This window comes from Tachyglossus aculeatus, chromosome X1 (genome assembly GCF_015852505.1).
Source record: "Tachyglossus aculeatus isolate mTacAcu1 chromosome X1, mTacAcu1.pri, whole genome shotgun sequence".
NCBI classification, from domain to species: domain Eukaryota; kingdom Metazoa; phylum Chordata; class Mammalia; order Monotremata; family Tachyglossidae; genus Tachyglossus; species Tachyglossus aculeatus.
The window spans coordinates 80126296-80146558 of NC_052101.1; the positions used below are offsets into that span (position 1 = coordinate 80126296).

Sequence of the window (20263 nt, forward strand, 5' to 3'; positions counted from 1 at the left end):
CTGTGGGGAAGGGAAGGAGGTAAGACAGAGGGGATGGAGTGGGGGAGAGGGGGAGAGGAAGGAGGGGGCTCAGTCTGGGAAGGCCTCCTGGAGGAGGTGAGCTCTCAGTAGGGCCTTGAAGGGAGGAAGAGAGCTAGCTTGGCGGATGTGGGGAGGGAGGGCATTCCAGGCCAGGGGGATGACGTGGGCCGGGGGTCGACAGCGGGACAGGCGAGAACGAGGCAGTGGTGTTACTATGGGCCATTAAGTAGCAAGACCAAGCATAAACAATGAAGTCCTGGAACAAAATCACTTCCACTAGCATTAAGGCGATGCTTATCAAAAGATATTTTTGCTAGGTAGGAATGTGTCTGTTAATTGTTATATTGTACTCTCCCAAACGCTTAGTACAGTGCCCTGCACACTAGTAAGCACTCAATGAATACGATTGGCTGACTGACTAGCCTGGTATAATGGCTGAAGGGAGAATACCCAAATATCTACTGAAGAGTGAGCTGAAACAGGATAATTGAAAGCTAAGTGAACCAAGGAAATGTTTTAAGAATACAGTAAAAAAAACCCCAAACCTTAGGAAATGCAAGATTTCGTCTGAACATTGGCAACTGATAAAGAGATGGCTCTTTGAACAGATGCTGCAAAAGTGTGAGACAAAGAGGTAAAGATGAAAACAGCATCGGATGCTGCGAAATTTGTGTGTATATAATAATAATGATGGCATTTATTAAGCGCTTACTATGTGCAAAGCACTGTTCTTGGGATGGTCAGACCTGGATCAGCGACATTCAGGGCTGTAGGTAAGCCTCACTTTCAGAGGCCTTATCTTCTAAAGAGAAGAGTGATTTTGTATTCATTCAGTCATTCAATCGTATTTATTGAGCGCTTACTGTGTGCAGAGCACTGTACTGAGCGCTTGGAAAGTACAAATGTGTGTGTGTATGTGTGTGTGTGTGCAAACACACTGACTCTTGGGAAGATCTGCTGGTGAATGAGCTGCCAAGTCAGGCTTTTCTGTTTGCTGGCCTGGCAGAAAGGGAGAGAAGCTCCGAAGGGAATCCAGCATCCTCTATTGGCAATAAAATTTTGTACAACATACTCAGGGAGTAGGCGCAGGGCACTACCAGGTCTGAGCTATTCCCCATTGTCTTCGTGCCTTACCTAAGGTATAGGTGGGCCAAATCCAGGTGCTTCAACCTGTCCTAGATCTGCTCTGCAAAATCTACATACATTCATAAGGTACAATATGAGATCTGTTTCACCAGAGGATAAAAGTCAGGCAGATGTGGGAGGAGGGAGGCTTTCTGGGAAATGGGCTATCCAGCCCTTGGCGAACATAGCAGGATAACTAGTTTAGCCTGCTTGTCTGCTTGTGAGGGGTTTCTGTTTCCATACTGTGTGAATGCTGAGATTCATTTGTCTATAAAAGATAAAAATTGATTCCCAATTGATTACTTGGCTTATGAGAGCTTCCTTTTCCTCAGAACTTTGAGCTGTTCTCAGGTAGGCCACAGAAGGAGCAGAATACTTCCAAGCAATCAATAGATGGTATTTATTGAGCATTTACTGGGTTCAGAGCACAGTACTAAGCACTTGGGAGAGTACTATGGATGGTCTGCATCTTCCCCTTCTCAACAAGTCCATTGAGGTTGAATGTAATTTGGGCTTTTGGAAGGCAAAATGAGAAGCCTCTGACATGCTCTCTCCATTGCCTACTGAAGGGGAGATTTGGAATCAACCAATCAATCAATTGATCATATTTATTGAGTGCTTACTGTGTGCAGAGCACCCTACTAAACTTCTGGGAGAGTACAGTCTAACAGAGTTAGCAGATATGTTGCCACTTGCCTGCTGTGTGACCTTGGGCAAATCACTTAACTTCTCTGTGCCTCAGTTACCTCATCTGTGAAATGGGGATTGAGACGGTGAGTCCCATGTGGGTTAGGGACTGTATCCAACCTGATTACCTTGTATCTACCCCAGTGCTTAGAACAGTGATTGGCACATAGTAAGGACTTAACAAATATCATAATAATAACAAGCTTACAGTCTCCTGTATTCTTTGTTCCACACTTCAGTTGGTTTTCTTTTAACAATTTGTTATTTGGAGCATCATGATGGGTCTTTCTCAGAAAGTAAAATGTCATTGATTGGTTCAGCATTGAGTGCTTGGGTTTTTTATTTCCTGCATAGACATGCAGATGGATTTTGTTTAAAGAATTTACTCAAAAACACAGCCAATGATTATTTGCCCATGTTTAGTAGTTGCCCTATTTAAGACTGACTCAATTATGCCATAACATTTTTTTAAATACCTGTTTGGGCTAGAATGTGATTAAGAAATTAGGGCATGAATGTTCTTCTGACAAGGTGAGCCTATTTGGATTCAGTATGCCACATTAACCAAGAAACTTGCTTCCCTTAATGGGAGGTTTCAAAAGAACACCACCTTCATATTATAGGAGAACTGGGTGTGTTTTATGCTGTATTGCTTTTTTTTCCCTCTTTACAATCATGCCAAAAATGTGTGGGTTTTTGTTTTTTGGCCAATTGCAGTAAAGTTATTGTCTTCCTATTTCCAATTCTGAGATACTGCTCAGTATCCCCCCAATTGGGGTAGGGGAAACGGGAGGGAGTTTAGGTACCATACCATTTCTTTTGTGTTGTGCTTTAATTGCACCTGTCTTTCCTTTGTTGACCCACTCAGTCTTAATCAGAAGGGTTTTGAATAAAAATGAAGAGCCAGTTGAGGCAAAGGGAGTGATGGTGGAAGAGTTGGTACTTGGTAAACTGTGCTGGGCAGCCACCTGGGTATGGGAGTACTTGACTATTTTTTTGTGTATATATGGTATTTGTTAAGCACTTACTATGTGCCAGGCACTGTACTAAGCACTGAGTAGATATGAGGTGATTGGGTTGGACACAGTCCCTGTCCTACGTGGGGCTCACAGTCTTATTCCCTATTTTATGGATGAGGTAGCTGAGGCTCTGAGAAGTTACTTGCCCAAGGTCACACAGTAGACAAGTGGTGGAGCCAGGATAAGAAGCCAGGTCCTTCTGACTCCCAGGTCTGTGCTCTGTCCACTAGGCCAGGCTACTTCTCTTGACTTTAATGGATTTCCCACCTGTGTTAGTTGTGGACAAGGAGATCCATAATAATAATTATAGTAATAGTAATACTGGCATTTGTTAAGTGCTATGTGTCAAGCACTGTACTAAGCACTGGGATAGATACAAGATGATCTGGTCCCACGTGGGGCTCAGTCTAAGTAGGAGGGAGCACAGAAATTGGATCTCCATTTTGCTGATGAGGGAACTGAGGCATAAGAGAAGTGAAGTGACAGGCCCAAGGTCACATAGCAGACAGAGCCAGGATAGAACGCAGGTCCTCTGATTCCCAGGCCCGTGCTCTTTCCACTAGGCCACACTGCTCCCCAGAATCACAGAATCACTAGGTTTCTAGCAGTATGGCATAATGGATAGAGCACAGGCCTGGGAGCCAGATGGTCATGGGTTCTAATCCCAGCTCTGCTACTTATCTTCTGTGTGACCTTGGGCAAGTCACTTCACTTATCAGTGCCTCAGTTACCTCATCTGTAAAATGGGGATTGAGACTGTGAGTCCCACATGGCACAGGGACTCTATCCAACTCAATTTGCTGGTATTCACCCCAGTGCTTAGTACAGTGCCTGGCACGTAGTAAGTGCTTAACAAATACCATCATCATCGTAGGCCCAGGGTGTACTGGTGATAGAGACTCTTTTCCTCAGATTTCTTTTGCCCTTGTTCCAGCCACTTCCCTTTGCCATTTACCCACATTGTTTGCCTTCCCCACAATCAAGTCCACAATAGTCCGTGATCCTTTCATCTTCCTCTAACTCCCATAATATATAGGTATTTCTCCTCTTCCTCTTCCTTCTTTTCATCCTCAGCTGGGTCTATTTGAAAAAGCATGAACCTGGGAGTCACTCAACTTCCCTGTGCTTCCATTACCTCAGCTGTAAAATGGGGATTAAGACTGTGAGCCCCATGTGGGACTTGGACTGTGTCCAACCTGATTATCTTGTATCTACCCCAGCACTTAGTACAGTGCCTGGGACATAGTAAACACTTAACAAATACCATTAAAAAAACCAATGAAAAAAATACCTTTCCTAAACTCTTCCTAGCCACTCTCATTTCCCATGCCTCTAGTCCAGATTCGGTCACATTCAGGATCTCTAGGGAGTTCCTGCTGCCCCTGAGCTTTGTGTGAGGAATTTTGAGGATATGGGTTGACTTCCAGATTGCATAATTCGTTAGCAAAAACAAAACTCCCTCCACTCAGGGCATGGGTTTCCTGTGGCAGTAGCTGTTGTGAACATGTCACTCCCCTCCTCAAAAAATCTCCAGTGGTTGCCTGTCAACCTACGAATCAAGCAAAAACTCCTCACTCTCAGCTTCAAGGCTCTCCATCACCTCGCCCCCTCCTACATCATCCCCCTTCTCTCCTTCTACAGCCCAGCCTGCACCCTCTGCTCCTCTGCCGCTGACCTCCTCATTGTACCTCGTTCTCACCTGTCCCACCATCGACCCCAGGCCCATGTCCTTCCCCTGGCCTGGAATGCCCACCCTCCCCACATCCGCCGATCCCCTGGCCTGGAATGCCCTCCCTCCCCACATCCGCCGATCCCCTGGCCTGGAATACCCTCCCTCCCCACATCCACCAAGCTAGCTCTTTTCCTCCCTACAAAGCCATATTGAGAGCGAACCTCCTCCAGGAGGCCTTCCCAGACTGAGCCCCCTTTTTCCTCTCCTCCTCTCCATCCCCCCGACCCTACCTCCTTCCCCTCCCCACAGCACTTGTATATATTTGTAGATTTATTACTCTATTTTACTTGTACATATTTACTATTCTATTTATTTTGTTAATGATGTGCGTGTAGCTATAATTCTATTTGTTCTGACGATTTTGACACCTGCCTACATGTTTTGTTTTGTTGTCTGTCTCCCCCTTCTAGACTGTGAGCCTGTTGTTGGGTAGGGACCGTCTCTATGTGTTGCCGATTTGTACTTCCCAAGCGCTTAGTACAGTGCTCTGCACACAGTAAATGCTTAATAAATATGATTGAATGAATTAATGAATATGAGATTGCAGTGAAGAGAGGTCAAGGCTAGAAAGGTAGATTTGGGATTCATCTGTTCTGGGGGGGGTGGCGGCGGTAGTTGAAGTTATGGGAGTGGACAAACTCCCCAAGAGAATGAGTGTAGATTGAAAAGACAAAGAGACTCGAACTGAGCCTTGAGGGACATCCACAGTCAGAAAAACCAAAGTTAGAAAGTAAATCCAGGATTAGGCGGTGGCCTACAGTGTCAAAGGCAGCTGAGAGGTTGAGGAGGATTAGGACAGAGTAGAGTCTTTAGATTTGTTGAGAAGAAAGTCATTGGTCAGACATAGCTATAATTCTATTTATTCTGATGGTTTTGACACCTGTCTACATGTTTTGTTTTGTTGTCTGTCTCTCCCTTCTAGACTGTGAGCCCATTGTTGGACAAGGGACTGTCTCTATATGTTGCCGACTTGTACTTCCCAAGCGCTTAGTACAGTGCTCTGCACACAGTAAATGCTTAATAAATATGATTGAATGAATTAATGAATATGAGATTGCAGTGAAGAGAGGTCAAGGCTAGAAAGGTAGATTTGGGATTCATCTGTTCTGGGGGGGTGGCGGCGGTAGTTGAAGTTATGGGAGTGGACAAACTCCCCAAGAGAATGAGTGTAGATTGAAAAGACAAAGAGACTCGAACTGAGCCTTGAGGGACATCCACAGTCAGAAAAACCAAAGTTAGAAAGTAAATCCAGGATTAGGCGGTGGCCTACAGTGTCAAAGGCAGCTGAGAGGTTGAGGAGGATTAGGACAGAGTAGAGTCTTTAGATTTGTTGAGAAGAAAGTCATTGGTCAGACATAGCTATAATTCTATTTATTCTGATGGTTTTGACACCTGTCTACATGTTTTGTTTTGTTGTCTGTCTCTCCCTTCTAGACTGTGAGCCCATTGTTGGACAAGGGACTGTCTCTATATGTTGCCGACTTGTACTTCCCAAGCGCTTAGTACAGTGCTCTGCACACAGTAAGCACTCAATAAATACGACTGAATGAATGGTGACCTTGGAGAGAGCACTTTTGGTGGAGTTGACGGTGCAGAAGCTGAGCTATAGCTGGTGGAGGAGGGATTTGGAGGGGAGGAAGTGGAGGCAGCTGTTGTAAACAGTCTGCTAAAGAAGTTTTGACAGGAATAGTAGGGGGGAAGTGGGACAATAACTTGATAATGCAGTGGCTTTTTTTGGATGGGGAAATATAAGCATGGATGAAGCGCTCAGTACAGTGCTCTTTTAGACTGTGAGCCCACTGTTGGGTAGGGACCGTCTCTATATGTTGCCAACTTGTACTTCCCAAGCGCTTAGTACAGTGCTCTGCACACAGTAAGTGCTCAATAGATATGATGGAATGAATAAATCACCAGAGAGTGAGTGAGTGGTTGAAGATGCTGGTCAGGGAGGAGATGAGTGGGTGCAAATGCTTTAATGAGTTGCAAAGTGAAGGGATCAGAGGCATAGGTAGAGGTGGTAGATTTAATAATAATAATTAATAATTGTGGTATTTGTTAAGCATTTACTATGTGCCAGGCACTGTACTAAATGCTGGGGTGGATACAAGCAAATTGGGTTGGACACAGTCAGTCCCTGTTCCACGTGGGGCTCATAGTCTCAATCCCCATTTTACAGATGAGGGAATTGAGGCCCAGAGAAGTGAAATGACTTGCACGAGGTCACACAGCAGACAAGTGGGGGAGCAGAATTAGAACCCATGACCTCCTGACTCCCAGGCCTGCAATCTATCCACTACACCATGCTGTTTCTCATGAATGCTTCCAGACTGTGAGCCTGTTGTGGGCAGGGATTGTCTCTGTTGCTGATTTGTACTTTCCAAGCACTTAGTCCAGCGCTCTGCACACAGCAATTGCTCAATAAATACAATCGAATGAATGGCTAGGGGAAGAGAGAACTGGAGAGGTGAAGAAGAGACTTTGGGGAGTTATTACGTGAACACATCTTATGTTCAATAAGGCCCCAAGCTTAATCAAGTACTCGCTGGAGTGCTTGGGGAGTACAAGTTAGCAACATATCCTCGGCATTCATTCATTCATTCAATCGTATTTATTGAGTGCTTACTGTGTGCAGAGCACTGTATTCATTCAGTCATATTTATTGAGCGCTTACTGTGTGCAGAGCGCCGGAGTAAACACTTGGGAAGTACAAGTTGGCAACATATCCTCGGCATTCATTCATTCAATTGTATTTATTGAGCACTTACTGTGTGCAGAGCACTGTATTCATTCATTCAGTCATATTTATTGAGCGCTTACTGTGTGCAGAGCACCAGAGTAAGCACTTGGGGAGTACAAGTTGGCAACATATCCTCGGCATTCATTCATTCATTCAATTGTATTTATTGAGCGCTTACTGTGTGCAGAGCACTGTACTCATTCATTCAGTCGTATTTATTGGGCGCTTACTGTGTGTAGAGCGCCGGACTAAGCGCTTGGGGAGTACAAGTTGGCAACATATCCTCGGCATTCATTCAATCGTATTTATTGAGCGCTTACTGTGTGCAGAGCACTGGGAAGTCCAGGTCGGCAACATCTAGAGCCCAACAGTGGGTTCGCAGTCAAGAAGGGGGAGACAGAGAACAAAACAAAGCATATTAACAAAATAAAATAAGTAGAATAAATATGGACTTCCCAAGCGCTTAGTACAGTGCTCTGCACACAGTAAGCGCCCAATAAATACGATTGAATGAATGAGTGTATATATGTTTGTATGTATTTATTACTCTATTTTATTTGTACATATTTTTCTATTTATTTTCTTTTGTTAATATGTTCTGTTTTGTTGTCTGTCTCCCCCTTCTAGACTGTGAGCCCACTGTTGGGTAGGGACCGTCTGTACATGTTGCCAACTTGTACTTCCCAAGCGCTTAGTACAGTGCTCTGCACACAGTAAGCGCTCAAATACAGCTGAATGAATGAATGGAGTCCGCCTGGAGGAAAGGGCGAGGGGGAAGGCGAAGACTTAGCCACACAACTTCTCATTTTTCCCAGGCCCTGCCTATCTCCCGAGTCGGTCCTAGCCCGGAGCGGGAGAGAGAGGGGAAGGGTGAGAGTCCCAACCTCCGGACTAGGTCTTTCTCTCCTAGGGAGCACGCTGAGCGGGTTAAAGTCTCCTCCGGCCCCAGCGGGGGCAGAGAAAAACCTTACTCGGCAACCCAGGAAGGGCGGGGTACGGTGAAGCGCGCACTTGGGGCGGGGGAGGGTGGCACGCGAGGCCGAGCGGACGGGGGTTGGGCCTCGAAGGCTCGGTTTGTCCTGCTCGTTGCTGGGAAACCTGAGCAGGGGCTGCTCTGCACCCAGTAAGCGCTCAATAAATACGATTGAATGAATGAATGAATGAATGGGGCGGGGGAGGAGGCGGAGCCCGGACTTCGGAGGGTTGGGGGAATGGAAAAAACTAAAGGCAGGGACTTCGGAGCCCATGGCTTGCCTCCGCCCACAGTGGGAGGCCCCGGCTACAGACCGGGACAGTCTGCGGCACTCCGGCCCGCTGCCCTGTAATATGCCAGGTCAGTGTCATCCCCTGAGAGAGACCGATCCCCCTCTCCGCACGAGGCCTGTTCTCCTAGGGCCCGGTCCCACCGGGCTTTCTCCGGTGGGGTCGAGGAAATTCCCGCCCCCCCCCACCGTGGCCTTTCCCGTTTCTCCCACCGCCTCCGCCCCCCACCCGAAGGACTCGGGTGCGATTCGGTTAAGGGGGCTCGTCACGCCATGGACGAAGGCCGCTTGGTCCCGGAGTCCCGAGCCGGGAAGGAGGGCGCGGCAAAGGGCACAGGCAAAAGAGTTGGGCAGAGGGAGATCATAAGGCAGGTTTCATTAAAAAAAAAGTTGGGGGGAGGGGGCAACAGACCTCCGTGTAGGTCTGAGCGGGGGTAAAAGTTGTTCTGGGACAAGGGGGTCCCACTGGTGAGCCCCATTGGGCTCTTGGAACCCTTCCGAGCCTTGGCAATGGTTTGCAACCCTAAGTACGTTCACGGTGGCCCAATCGAAGTAGTTCCCATTTAGTATGAAAATGTTTTCAGTGGGTTAGCAGGGATCTCTTCACTTCGGGACATCATACTGTTCCGTTTAGTAGAGGAATGGATCGACTTAAAGGACACAGAAAGTGCCCGGGCTCGTTTCACGTTCACTTTCATGACAAATCAAAATGGGTATAAATAGCACATTCCCCAGAAAAACCTCAGCGGCTCTCATGTGCGTTGGGAGAGCGAAGGAATCAGGAGTGGTTTTCATACCGGCACTAGTTGGGGAAAATAAATTCAGGCCCTCCCCTTAATCGGCCACCAATACGGTAATTAAGTTTACTGGAGGAGGAGGAAATGAGGCCTGGTAGCTGACCAGAGAGGAAAAAAGTGATGGGACTCGGGACTTCTTGGCCCCCAGCCCCCATGTTCATGGGGCCAAGACCATGCCTTCTCTAGAAGGCAGTGCTCATCGTGTCACCAACATTAATATCTTTGCTGCTGCTGTGGTTTCTTTTCGGGCAGAGTTTATGATGATATTTGAGCAGAGGCAGTAAGATCAAGGGTCAGTAAGGTAAGAATGTAACAGGAAGAACAGTAAAACACTGACACTGTCTTAGCATGCAATATGTCTTTGACCTAATGTGGGAGGGATAGCCTTTTCTGCTTTCCACAGTCCTAGATCTCCTCCCTTCACGTGACTGACAGAGAGAATCAAGTTACAAAGATGGAAAGAACCAGGTGACTTCCAGGCTGTGAAATTGGAGTTGTCAAAGTGTTGTCAAAGTATTGTCTAAAGACACACTAAAATAATATTTGTTGCTAGAAAATTAAAATACAACATAGTACAATTCTTTTGAAGCTCAATTGCCATCATTTAATAATTGATCCACTCTTCACTGGATAAGTTCAACAGCACTTTTTGTAATTGCACCTAATGCTGTCCTTAATGATATTCCAATATGATATTCTGAGTATCAGATTTAAAAAGGAATTAATCATATTTTATGTGCCACTCCTTTCCTGCTGAGTCATCTTTTTCGGAAGCCTTACAGACTAGAGTGATGTCCTGATTCATTGCCTGTGTAACTGTGGTTGGCAAAATGGGCCCCTGGATCAGTGTATGGCAGGTTAGTGCCATTTAAACATGTTTCTGAATATTTTGCTCCAAGCATGCCAAGTCTCCCGTCACATGAGCCTGTGCACATTGTCTACATTCCCTCTCTTTTCCCTAAAATGACACACTACCTCCTCTACTCAGGAGTGGAACAGCTTTCTTCAAATCTGGCAAACCTGGCCCAGGCCACACATGGCAAATAGTCAGTGACTGGATTTCTTTCTGAACAGTGAAACCTGAACCTTCTTACTGCAGAACCCACCTAGTCACCAGTGGAGGCAACAGAATTCTATCACTTTGGCTTGAATTTGGGGGATAGTTCTCTGGATAATTCAGGCCAAAGAGTAAGGTATTCAGGCTTGAATTTCTCAGGTAATTGCCGCTGGTGAGACCTAGTCAGAATTTGCTTACCACAGAAGAATTAAGGAATTATCAAGGGGAAGGAAGTGGACAAAGAGTAATTCTTACCACGAATAAATAATTTTTGATCGTGTGCAATTTTGTTGTTTCCTCTATGCATTTTATCTGCTAAACCAGCCAGACAGAACACATGGAAGATTCAGGACAGGTCTCACGAAATATGCTTGCTCATACAAGAAACTAAATGGGTGAGTGCTTTGGAAAATAAAAATAAAAAACCTATAAGGAAAAACCCATTTATAGTAATGATTGTGGTATTTAAGTGCTTACCGTGTGTCAAGCACTGTTGTAAGTGATGGGATAGATACAAGCTAATCATGTCAGACAGTCCTTGCCCCACATGGGGACTCATAGTCTAAGCAGGAGGTAAACGGATTGAATCCCAATGTTACAGATGAGGAAACCGAGGCACAGGTAAGTTAATTGCCCAAGATTACACAACAGGCAAGTGATGGATCCAGGATTAGAACCCAGGTCCTCTGATTCCACTAGGCCATGACACTGCACTTCTGAGGGTAAATTAAAATTAAAACCATGTCGCCTGGACCAGATAAGTCATAAGAGTTAGTGGGTTTTGGGCACCCCTGAGGTAGAGCATGTACACTGGAAATCTATGTCCTCTCAAAGTCACACTGGATTTTCTTTTTTTTTTGTGATTGGGGGCCTCGCTCACAAATAATTTGCTAGTCCCTTTTGGGACAGATGAACGCTCTACTACAAGGAGCAGGTCCTCAGAAACCCCAGTGGGGCAATTTCACCCTTGGCATTGGCCAAAATGTCCAATTTTAGGATTTTTCCTCTATCCTTACAGTCCAAGCAAAAGCCAGATCAGAAGGGCCCTCAAGAAATGGCTCCACACTCATTTCTCCATGGCTCTGTTGTTCATGTATGGCTGTTTTACGGGCTGCTAGGAGTTGTAGTCCCAGCAGCCAAGGGGATAATGGCACATGTGGGGAACTGCCACATATGCAAGGCAGTAACTGTTTGGAAATTAGTTACGGGCCCCTTCTGCTCCAGCTTGGGCTCGCCTTTGGTTTGGTGAGGTCTCAGCAGCTGAATTGCAGCATTTCCTCTGTCCATCCCCATAATGAGGGACTGGTTCAAACCCAACTGGTCAGCCTAGCTGTATGGGCCAAGTTCAGCCTGTGTCTCAGTCCCATACGCACTCCCACCCAGTTGGAAAGAATACCAGTTTATCTTAAGGATATATGTATAGTGTGCTTTTCCCTGAAACTCCTGGATCAAAACAGAGGCCACTCTAAATTAAACTAGGCTTCATGGCAGAGGAGTTTCCCTTTTAGGGAAAATCAGCAACAGCTGAATATAAATACATTTTACCAGGTCCGCTCCCTGTAAGTGGATGCTCTGGGAAGCAATCTTAGAGCTAAGCCAAGATAACCGACTGGTGGTTAAGATGTATCAAAAGTCACTCCACTGATGGATCGTATAGTGGATTGGGATAACTTGCACTTTTAAAAATGTTTACTGATGTAATCCAATTCCTATATTAATGAGTCACTAAACTCAGATTTGCTATAGGCTTCTGATTTCACTTTTTCATGATCATATATTTTAGTAGAGAAAGGAGACAGTAATACATAATGACATAAACAATGGATGTTTTGGCAGTAGACCGATGGTCCAGCCAATCTCCAACAGTGGCAACAGAAAGCGTAAGAGTGATGGTGGCCTTCCTTGACATCCACCCCGAATGCTTGTGGATGTAAGGTATAAAACGCCTATTTTCCCCCTCTCATAACGCATCACGGATCTAAAGCCTATGAATCTATTTAAAACCACCCAGGGAGGCTATTTTGCCCCCTGGTAATGCATCTTGAACCAGTCATTCATGAATTGATCCAAACCCATTTTAAACCTGCTGATATTTTCAGTCTGCTCAAATTAAATGATCAGAAATTCCACATTTCTCACCTGCTGTATGAAGTTTCCTCTTACTTTGAACTTGTCACCACCTAGCATCATTGGGTGCCCCCTGGTCCTCGTGTCACAGGAGTTGGTGAGTAGCAATTCCATGTTTGCTCTGTTCTGGCTCTTTGTAATTTTATACATTTTAGTCATTTTGTGATAGTTTGAGAGTCCCCTGTGGGCCAAGGGCAGTGTCTGAATTATCATCCATGTACCTGTCCCTGATATTTAGTACAGTGCTTTTATATAAAGGAGGAACTTAGAAAATGTAGTAAATAGTAGTAGTCATTCTCTTCTGAGTTTTACATCTTTTCAAAATGAAGAATCCTAAACTTTTCAGTCTATCCTTATACAGAAGCTTCTCCATGATTCAATTTATTCATGGGGATTTTTTTTTGAAGGGTATCTGCAAGAATAAGTGGGAAAAGATTTAAATACAGCATTCCTCCCCCCAACCCACCCACCCCGCAATCTCTCTAGCTAGTTGAAGAGTTGGAAGCTGAAATAATGCATCTGTTAAGAAAGCCCTAGCAGATCTGGTAATGTTATATACTGGATTGTTTGTGTTCCTTAGCAGAAGAAGAGTGATATTTCTATAGAATTGTAGTATTTCTTTTGCTGTAGTTGTCTCACATGATTTAGGTTTAAAATAGCATCCTTTACTAATATCCCATTACTTCTCCCTTCCCTCTTTCTCCCCTAAAAACCCACATCCTTCTTTGTTCTGTTTTCTATTTGCAGTCCTTTCTGAGCCCTTAGGTGGAAGAACATTTAAAATCCTTTTGCAAGCCCAAAGAGTACAATTGAAGTTTCAAGAAGTGTAGTTGCCAAATGTTCTTCATTTCCTGTGCTGTCCTATAAAACAGGGTGGTTATTAAAAGAGCAGTCATTTTACTAACGGTTTTATAGGAGGAAAAAGTTGAACAAAGTGAAAACATAATGTATCCTATCTGGGCCAGAAACTTTCAACTTTGCCATTTACAGAACTTTTACAGTGGACACAAAAGTGCTTTGGTAGAAGAATTCTGATCATTTTCAGTGTGACTGGGGCAGAGTCTAAAGTGGGGAGGGGAATAAAGAGAGGAGTTAGAAGAGGGAAGGCGAAACAGTGGGGAAAGCAAAAAGGGGAGAGGAGGAGCAAGTGGAAAATGAAAAAAGAGAGAGGCAATGGGTAAGGTAGAGCAAAGAGAAAATGGGGAGAAAGGGAGAAAGAAGAGATAGGGATGGGGTGTGGGACTTTGCTCCACTTCCCCCTCCCCCCACCTTCCTTCCCGGCCTGCTGCTCTGCCACTGCTGCTGCAGCTCTCCAGTCTATGCAGCTGCCACGTGGCTCCAGTATTTCTGCCTAGGCTGCAGTGCTGGGTGACTGATGCCATCTTTAAACAACATTGCCATCCAAGTAGTGGTGATAGTGGTTGACTGGGAAAAGTGGGCCACCATGGCCAAGCTAAAACTGGCCCTTCCAGACCAGAGATGAAAGTTTCTGTGGGAACAGGATCAGGTAGAGCATGTATTTCTAGCTGGGCAGGAATAACCATAGGCAGCCTGGACAGGCCAGTTTAGCCATGGCGGAAATAGCAGCAGCAGTGGTGGCTTAATGGGTTTCATTTTAGGCTTGGCTGGACAGAATACTAAAACATACAGCCTAGCCCTCTCTAAAGCAAAATGTCTGTTCACATTATACTGTACCTACATCTCTGTTCCATGGCCTTTTAGACTGTTGAGGCCCTTTTAGACTGTGATCCCATTGTTGGGTAGGGACCATCTCTATATGTTGCCAACTTGTACTTCCCAAGCGCTTAGTACAGTGCTCTGCACACAGTAAGCTCTCAATAAAAATGAATGAATGAATGAATGGCCAAAGATTGCAAATGTTACCCCTGGCAGCCATCTCACCATGCTTGCCACTTACTGGGGGTGAAGAGGGTGGGGGTGTGCAGGACCAGACAGGAGGGTATGAATGAAACAGCACAAACCATCGCTACTAGTGCAAAAAGAACTCGAGCACAGAATCTGCTGGTGGTAGGAGAAACCTTTCCTTTCCTCCCCACCCTATGAAACAGAGGCCACACACACAGCAATGCCATCAGACAGCAACCTGGCTAACTGATCAGCCAGTCTTAGGGATGTAATGCTCACTCCAAATGGCAGGGTTTTATTTTATTTTATTCATGCACCGGTCATCATTTCTTGGGATGTGAAAATGGCTTATTGTGTCATTCCACCTCTCCTCCCTCAAACTCTCCCCTCTCTCCCTCCATTTTGGGTAGCTGATTAGGAATTAAGACAACTTTTTAAAAAGTTTTTGCTTCTGAAGTGAGACATATTCTAAGAATAGCTTGCCATTGAAAAGTTGCCAAGTTAGCTGAAAAGTGCTGGCTTCCTGAGGTTGTGGTTCGATGTTTGGGTTCGCTGGGATATCCTGGCCCCTTGCCACTCGGGGGGAGCATTATGCAGAGACCAGTGGTTAAGAGGAGAAAGGCATACCCTACTGCATTGTCATGGGCACAGTGTTCAAATGTACAATAGGTTCTCAGTGTAACCCAGGGTTGCAACTCACTGCTAACAGTGTCCTCTATGAAGCGAAGGACAACTCTGAGATTTTTAGGGTGGGGCTATACCAAGCTGTTCTCTTCCTGATCTGCCAGGAAGAGTTACTAAATTGTCAATCAGAGACAAATTGTGCAATGCTAGAGTGTGCTTTTTATTGTGGCTTAGAGGGTTAGTCCATGGTCAGACATAGAGTCCCAGAGTTGGAAAGAGCCTTGAGAGCATCTGGTTCAGCCTCCTGCCTTTAGGCAGGTCAATAACTAAACTGTTCAGGACAGATGGTTGTTTAATTTGGATTCTACTTACTACTCTCCCTTATGTCCTCAGGTATCTCACTAAATCTCTATAGGCCCCTAGTTTCTCCTTCTGTAAAAGAGGGTGAATTATGCTTTTCATCTCCCCCTGCTCTCCTTCCCTGCTCTCCCCATAAAGGTGTTGTGGAGATTTTTTACTAAAGCCAGATTCACCTTCTGGGTGATTCTGGGATAGCCAGTCAAACATCTGTCTAATTAGAAAACAGGACCACAAAGCTGTCAACCTAGACCATACCTCAGTGGACCAGCTATGTATTTCAAACATAATTTTTTAGTAGAAAAATCTGGTTTGGGCCCAGAACTGCACAGCACTTAGTGCTAAGGGCCAACTTAAATTAACAGGTAGCATCCTCTTTTTATGAGCCACACACCACACCACTAATTTTGTCTCAGAGCTCGCCTCAGGAATCCTGAGCAGAAGTCTGCCTAATTGACAAGCCGTATTTCAGGATTTTGCAGCCCTTAAGGTCCAAGCAAGCTGGTAGTAGAATGGGGACGAGAGGAGAGCATCAACCTGACAGATGTCGCCTGAGAGTGCTAGCAAATGGACAGACCAATCGGAAAATAGGGAAGCACCCATAGGAATTCCATCTCAGAGAAAAAAAACTGTCCACACCAGCGAAGTCTAATGTTTTTCAATTCTAGTTTGTTGAGTTTCTACAAAGGAACTAGTAGCGAATCCCCCATCCCAACCCCAAAATTAAGTGGCTAATACGTCAGATATCATTAGCATCATTGATGCAGCCAGTTTTGCTCTGACACAGTAATTATGTTCTTGAGGAACCCAGAGTTATGGAAAAATTAAGTTATAGCATAGTCAGTTGTCCCATAATGTATGTTTTCATTATGAGATTGGATAGAAAGCTGTTGGAAAATTAGGGAATGCTCTTCCAACGGTATATTAGGTGACCACAAGTTGGTACTAGTATTGTGTGGCATTGGCCGATCAATCAATCAGTTGTATTTATTGAGTACTTACTGTGTGCAGAGCACTGTACTAAGCACTTGGGCCAGTACAATGCAAGAGAGTAGGTAGACGTGTTCCCTGCCCACAATGAGCTTACAGTCTAAAAGGGAGACAGACATTAATATAAGTAAATTACAGATATGGACATAAGTGCTGTGAGGCTGAGGGTGGGTTGAATTCTAAGGTTCAAATCCAGGGAGTGGGAGAAGAGGAAATGAGGGCTTAATTGGGGAAGCCTCTTGGAGATGTGCTTTTAAAAAAGCTTTGAACGTGGGGAGAGTGATCATCTGTTAGATATGAAGAGGGGAGGCCATTCCTGGCAGTACATGGGTGAGGAGTCAGCAGTGATACAGATGATATCAAGGTATAGTGAGTAGGTTGGTGTTAGAGTAGTGAAGTGTGCAGTCTGGGTTGTAGTAGGAAATCAGGGTGGTAAGGTAGGAGGGGCCAAGATGATTGAGTGCTTTAAAGATGGTCCAGACGTGGTCAAGATGTACAAGATGTTTTTTGAGAACACGACTACCACATCATAGCAGAACTGGTGGTACCTACACCATTTGAATAAGCACAGCTATTTCTTCCTGCACTAAATCTACTTACACCAGTTTATGAATAGCAGTATAGTGCATGGTGGGAAGAATGTTCCCTAATTTTTCAGTAGTGTGCTAACCAAATCACATAGTGGAAACAAGGGTTATAGCAGAACTGATTGTCAAGTTTGTCAGTATGCCGTAAGATTTGCCCTGTGCAGGCACGTCCATATTCTTGGTAGATACCTGGGGTCCAGTTCATATTTCTTATATTTCTCCAAAAGCCAATGGATTATATGCTGGAAACTTCATGCTCCATTTACCCTAGCTTCAACTAGTTGTTCCTACTCACAAAGTTAGAGAAAATAGGAACAAAATATTTAGGCCCCTGTGGCCAGTAGAGTCAGTGCAAATGCGCCCTTGTTTCTAAAGTTTTCTTGAAGACTGTTACTTGTAAGTAATCATTAGGCATCAATTGCCTCTCACAGTTTTAGTCTCAATATCCTGGGCAAATTAAAAAAAAAACTGTGGAAATTTACAGCACTGGAAATATACTACCAACTTATTGATTAAGAAGGAGCCTCTGCTCTGAAATAATGTATTCCTGTTTATAATCTTTGAAAAAAACCTCCATTGATTTATACTTTTTTCAATCTTATAACCAGGTTATGCTTGTAACACAACACACTGTTGACTTGAAGGTTGGGCTGACCATATGGCATTCTTTTTTCTTTGCCCATTCCATATTCTCATTTATTAAAGACTCAAACTCAAAAAATTACACACTGGGAAGCAGTGTGGCCTAGTGTAAAGAGCACGGGCCTGGGAGTCAGAGGACCTGAGTTCTAATCCTGGCTCTGACACTTGTCTGCTGTGTGAACTTGGGCAAGCCACTTAACTTCTCTGTGCCTCAGTTCCCTCATCTGTAAAATAGGAATTAAGACTGTGAGCCCCATGTATGACATGGACTGTGTCCAATCTGATTAGCTTGTATCTACCCCAGTACAGTGCCTGGCACATAAGCACTTAATACCATAAAAACAAAAAGCAAACCAAAAAATAAAGCTGGGTTAAAAAATAATTACGGTAATGGTAGGAAGTAAGAGCAAATGTTGAAACAGAGCTGGAGTGTTAAAAATAAGCCACATCTTTCACTCTTGAATTTAAATGTTATTGTCCATTTCTCCTCCAATATGTTGGAATGCCTTGTTTTATCACCTTGAGTATCTCCTCAAAGTTATATATTTTATATGGAGTTTAGATTGACAACTATGAAATGAAAGGGGGATTTATCTGAAACATTATGTACAGAGGAACTAGTAAACCAACATGAAATGTAAGGCTGAGAAGCAACATAAAAAAGAAGCATCCATAAATATACTTGACATTTGCCTATAATACTTGTCCAAGGACCTCATATCACTTTGCACATGTTCATTGATCAATTTTAGGAAACTCAGTTTTCATCATCTTTTACCCTGTTATGAAATTCGTTTTGGCTTCTGCGGGAGTCATAGGAAAAGAGAGTAAGAAATTATTGAAATGTAGGCAATTAATATTCAGAACCATCAATTCTGATTTTCAGCACTGCTAAAGGCTTCCAAGTGTGTTTTAAGACTTTTTAATGTAGTGGTATTTAGTTGGTATTGTTTCAGGGAACCAAAATCAGTAGAGGTGACATGATGATGTGATGTATGTTCCTGATGTACTACGGAGCCCGGGAAATGGGCACACTATGCACTTTCAGATGAAAGCCATTTGCATGGTAGCTGATTTAAGTGGGTCTATTTAAAGAGCAAAAACCTCAGAGAGTGGGGCCAAATCCAAGCAAGTGAACGTGTATCTGAATTTCGTTCCCCACACAATTTCAATTGGAAGGGGAGATGCAGTAGATTTTAAACCGGAAACATATTTAGAAAGTTTGGCACTGATTGATTTATTGATAACACCATCCCTTCTGTCTTTCGAGCCCCAAACCTTGGCATTATCGTTGAGTTGTTACTCTTTCGGCTACCCGCCTTTTCAGTCTGTCACCATACCCTGCTGGCTTTTCCTCCAGAACATTTCCAGAATCCCCTTCCCCCCGACCCCACTTCCTGTCCATCCAAATGGCTACCATGCCAGCCCAGGCACTTGTTATATCCCAGCTGGACTACTACATCAGCCGCCTTGTTGCTCCCCATCGCCATTCTCTCGCCTTTCTAGTCAATATTTCACTCTGCTGCCCAGATCATCTTTTTAAGACATCATTCTGCACACATTTCCATATTCCGCAGAAACTTTGAATAGTTTTCCATCCCTCAAAATATCAAGCAGAAACTCCTGACCTGTGTCTTCGAGGTGCTCGATCAGCTCTCCCCACTACTTTGTCCACTCTCTCTTCCCACTACACCCCAGCTCACATACTTCATTCCTCTTAAATTAATCTTCTCACTGTGTTCTGCTAATGTGTCTTCTGTGGCCAACCTTTTGCTTGCACCCTCCCCACTGCATGGAACTTTCTCTGCCTTCACATCCAACAGATCAATTGGTCTCACCAACTTGAAAACCCTTCTGAAATGGCATCTCTTCCAGGACATCTTCCCCAATTTTCTAATCTCCCCCAATTTTCTAATCTCCCCATTTTATATCTATTCTACGGCCACATCGGGACTTCGGTACCACTTGGGAGCTCATTTCCTACCAGCCTTCCACCCTCACTCCCCCATCAAAAGCACTTATATGTATATCTTTATACTCTAATCCTCTGATCTGTAATTTACTTTAGTATCTGTGCCCCCTGTTAGATTGTAAGCTCCTTGAGAGCAGCACTCACATTTTATGACTATATTGTACTCTCCCAAGTGTTTAGTACTGTGATATGCATATAGTAGATACTCAATAAAAAACTTTTGATTGATTGAATGATGCATAACCTGAAGTTTTGCAAATGCTTCTCTGGTATGGTAGTTTTTTTGTTTTGGTTTTTTTTTTCTTTATAAATGTCACCAAAGTTCCAAGAACAATTTCAGTGAATGCTGCAGTTGATAGCCACTGTGAAAGCTTCTGTTGTTTTGGAGAAGCTTATATTTTTTGGCATTTGGTTGAAATTCCAACACTTGAAATTTAGGAATGTATTTACTACTTTCAAAATGCACTTTCTGCGCCTGTGTATGTTCCATGGAGTTAGTGGGCTTAAATAATTTCATCTGGTGAGGCTGAGCAGGAAATTTGATTCAGGAAAATTAATCAGTCAATGGTATTTATTGGGCATTTACTGTGTATAGAGACTTATATTAAGCACTTGGGAGACAACAGTGCAACCGCATTGGTAGACATATTCCCTGCCCATA

At 44.2% G+C, this 20263-nt stretch overlaps 1 protein-coding gene across 4 annotated transcripts in view; it reads left to right on the forward strand.

Annotated features, from left to right (window-relative positions):
• CARD19 (caspase recruitment domain family member 19) overlaps positions 1-20263 on the forward strand; it is a 50979-nt gene that overhangs the window by 15008 nt on the left and 15708 nt on the right. The window contains exons 1-2 of one of the 4 annotated variants that reach the window (XM_038771910.1): positions 8602-8654; positions 10766-10832. The exons of 2 other annotated variants lie outside the window; for them this stretch is intronic. In XM_038771910.1, coding sequence (XP_038627838.1) covers positions 10829-10832 — 4 coding nt within the window. In that variant the 5' untranslated portion in view covers positions 8602-8654; positions 10766-10828. Of the gene's footprint in view, positions 1-8574; positions 8655-10765; positions 10833-20263 lie in introns of those variants that run through there. One more of the 4 variants, XM_038771909.1, reaches the window with a different exon arrangement.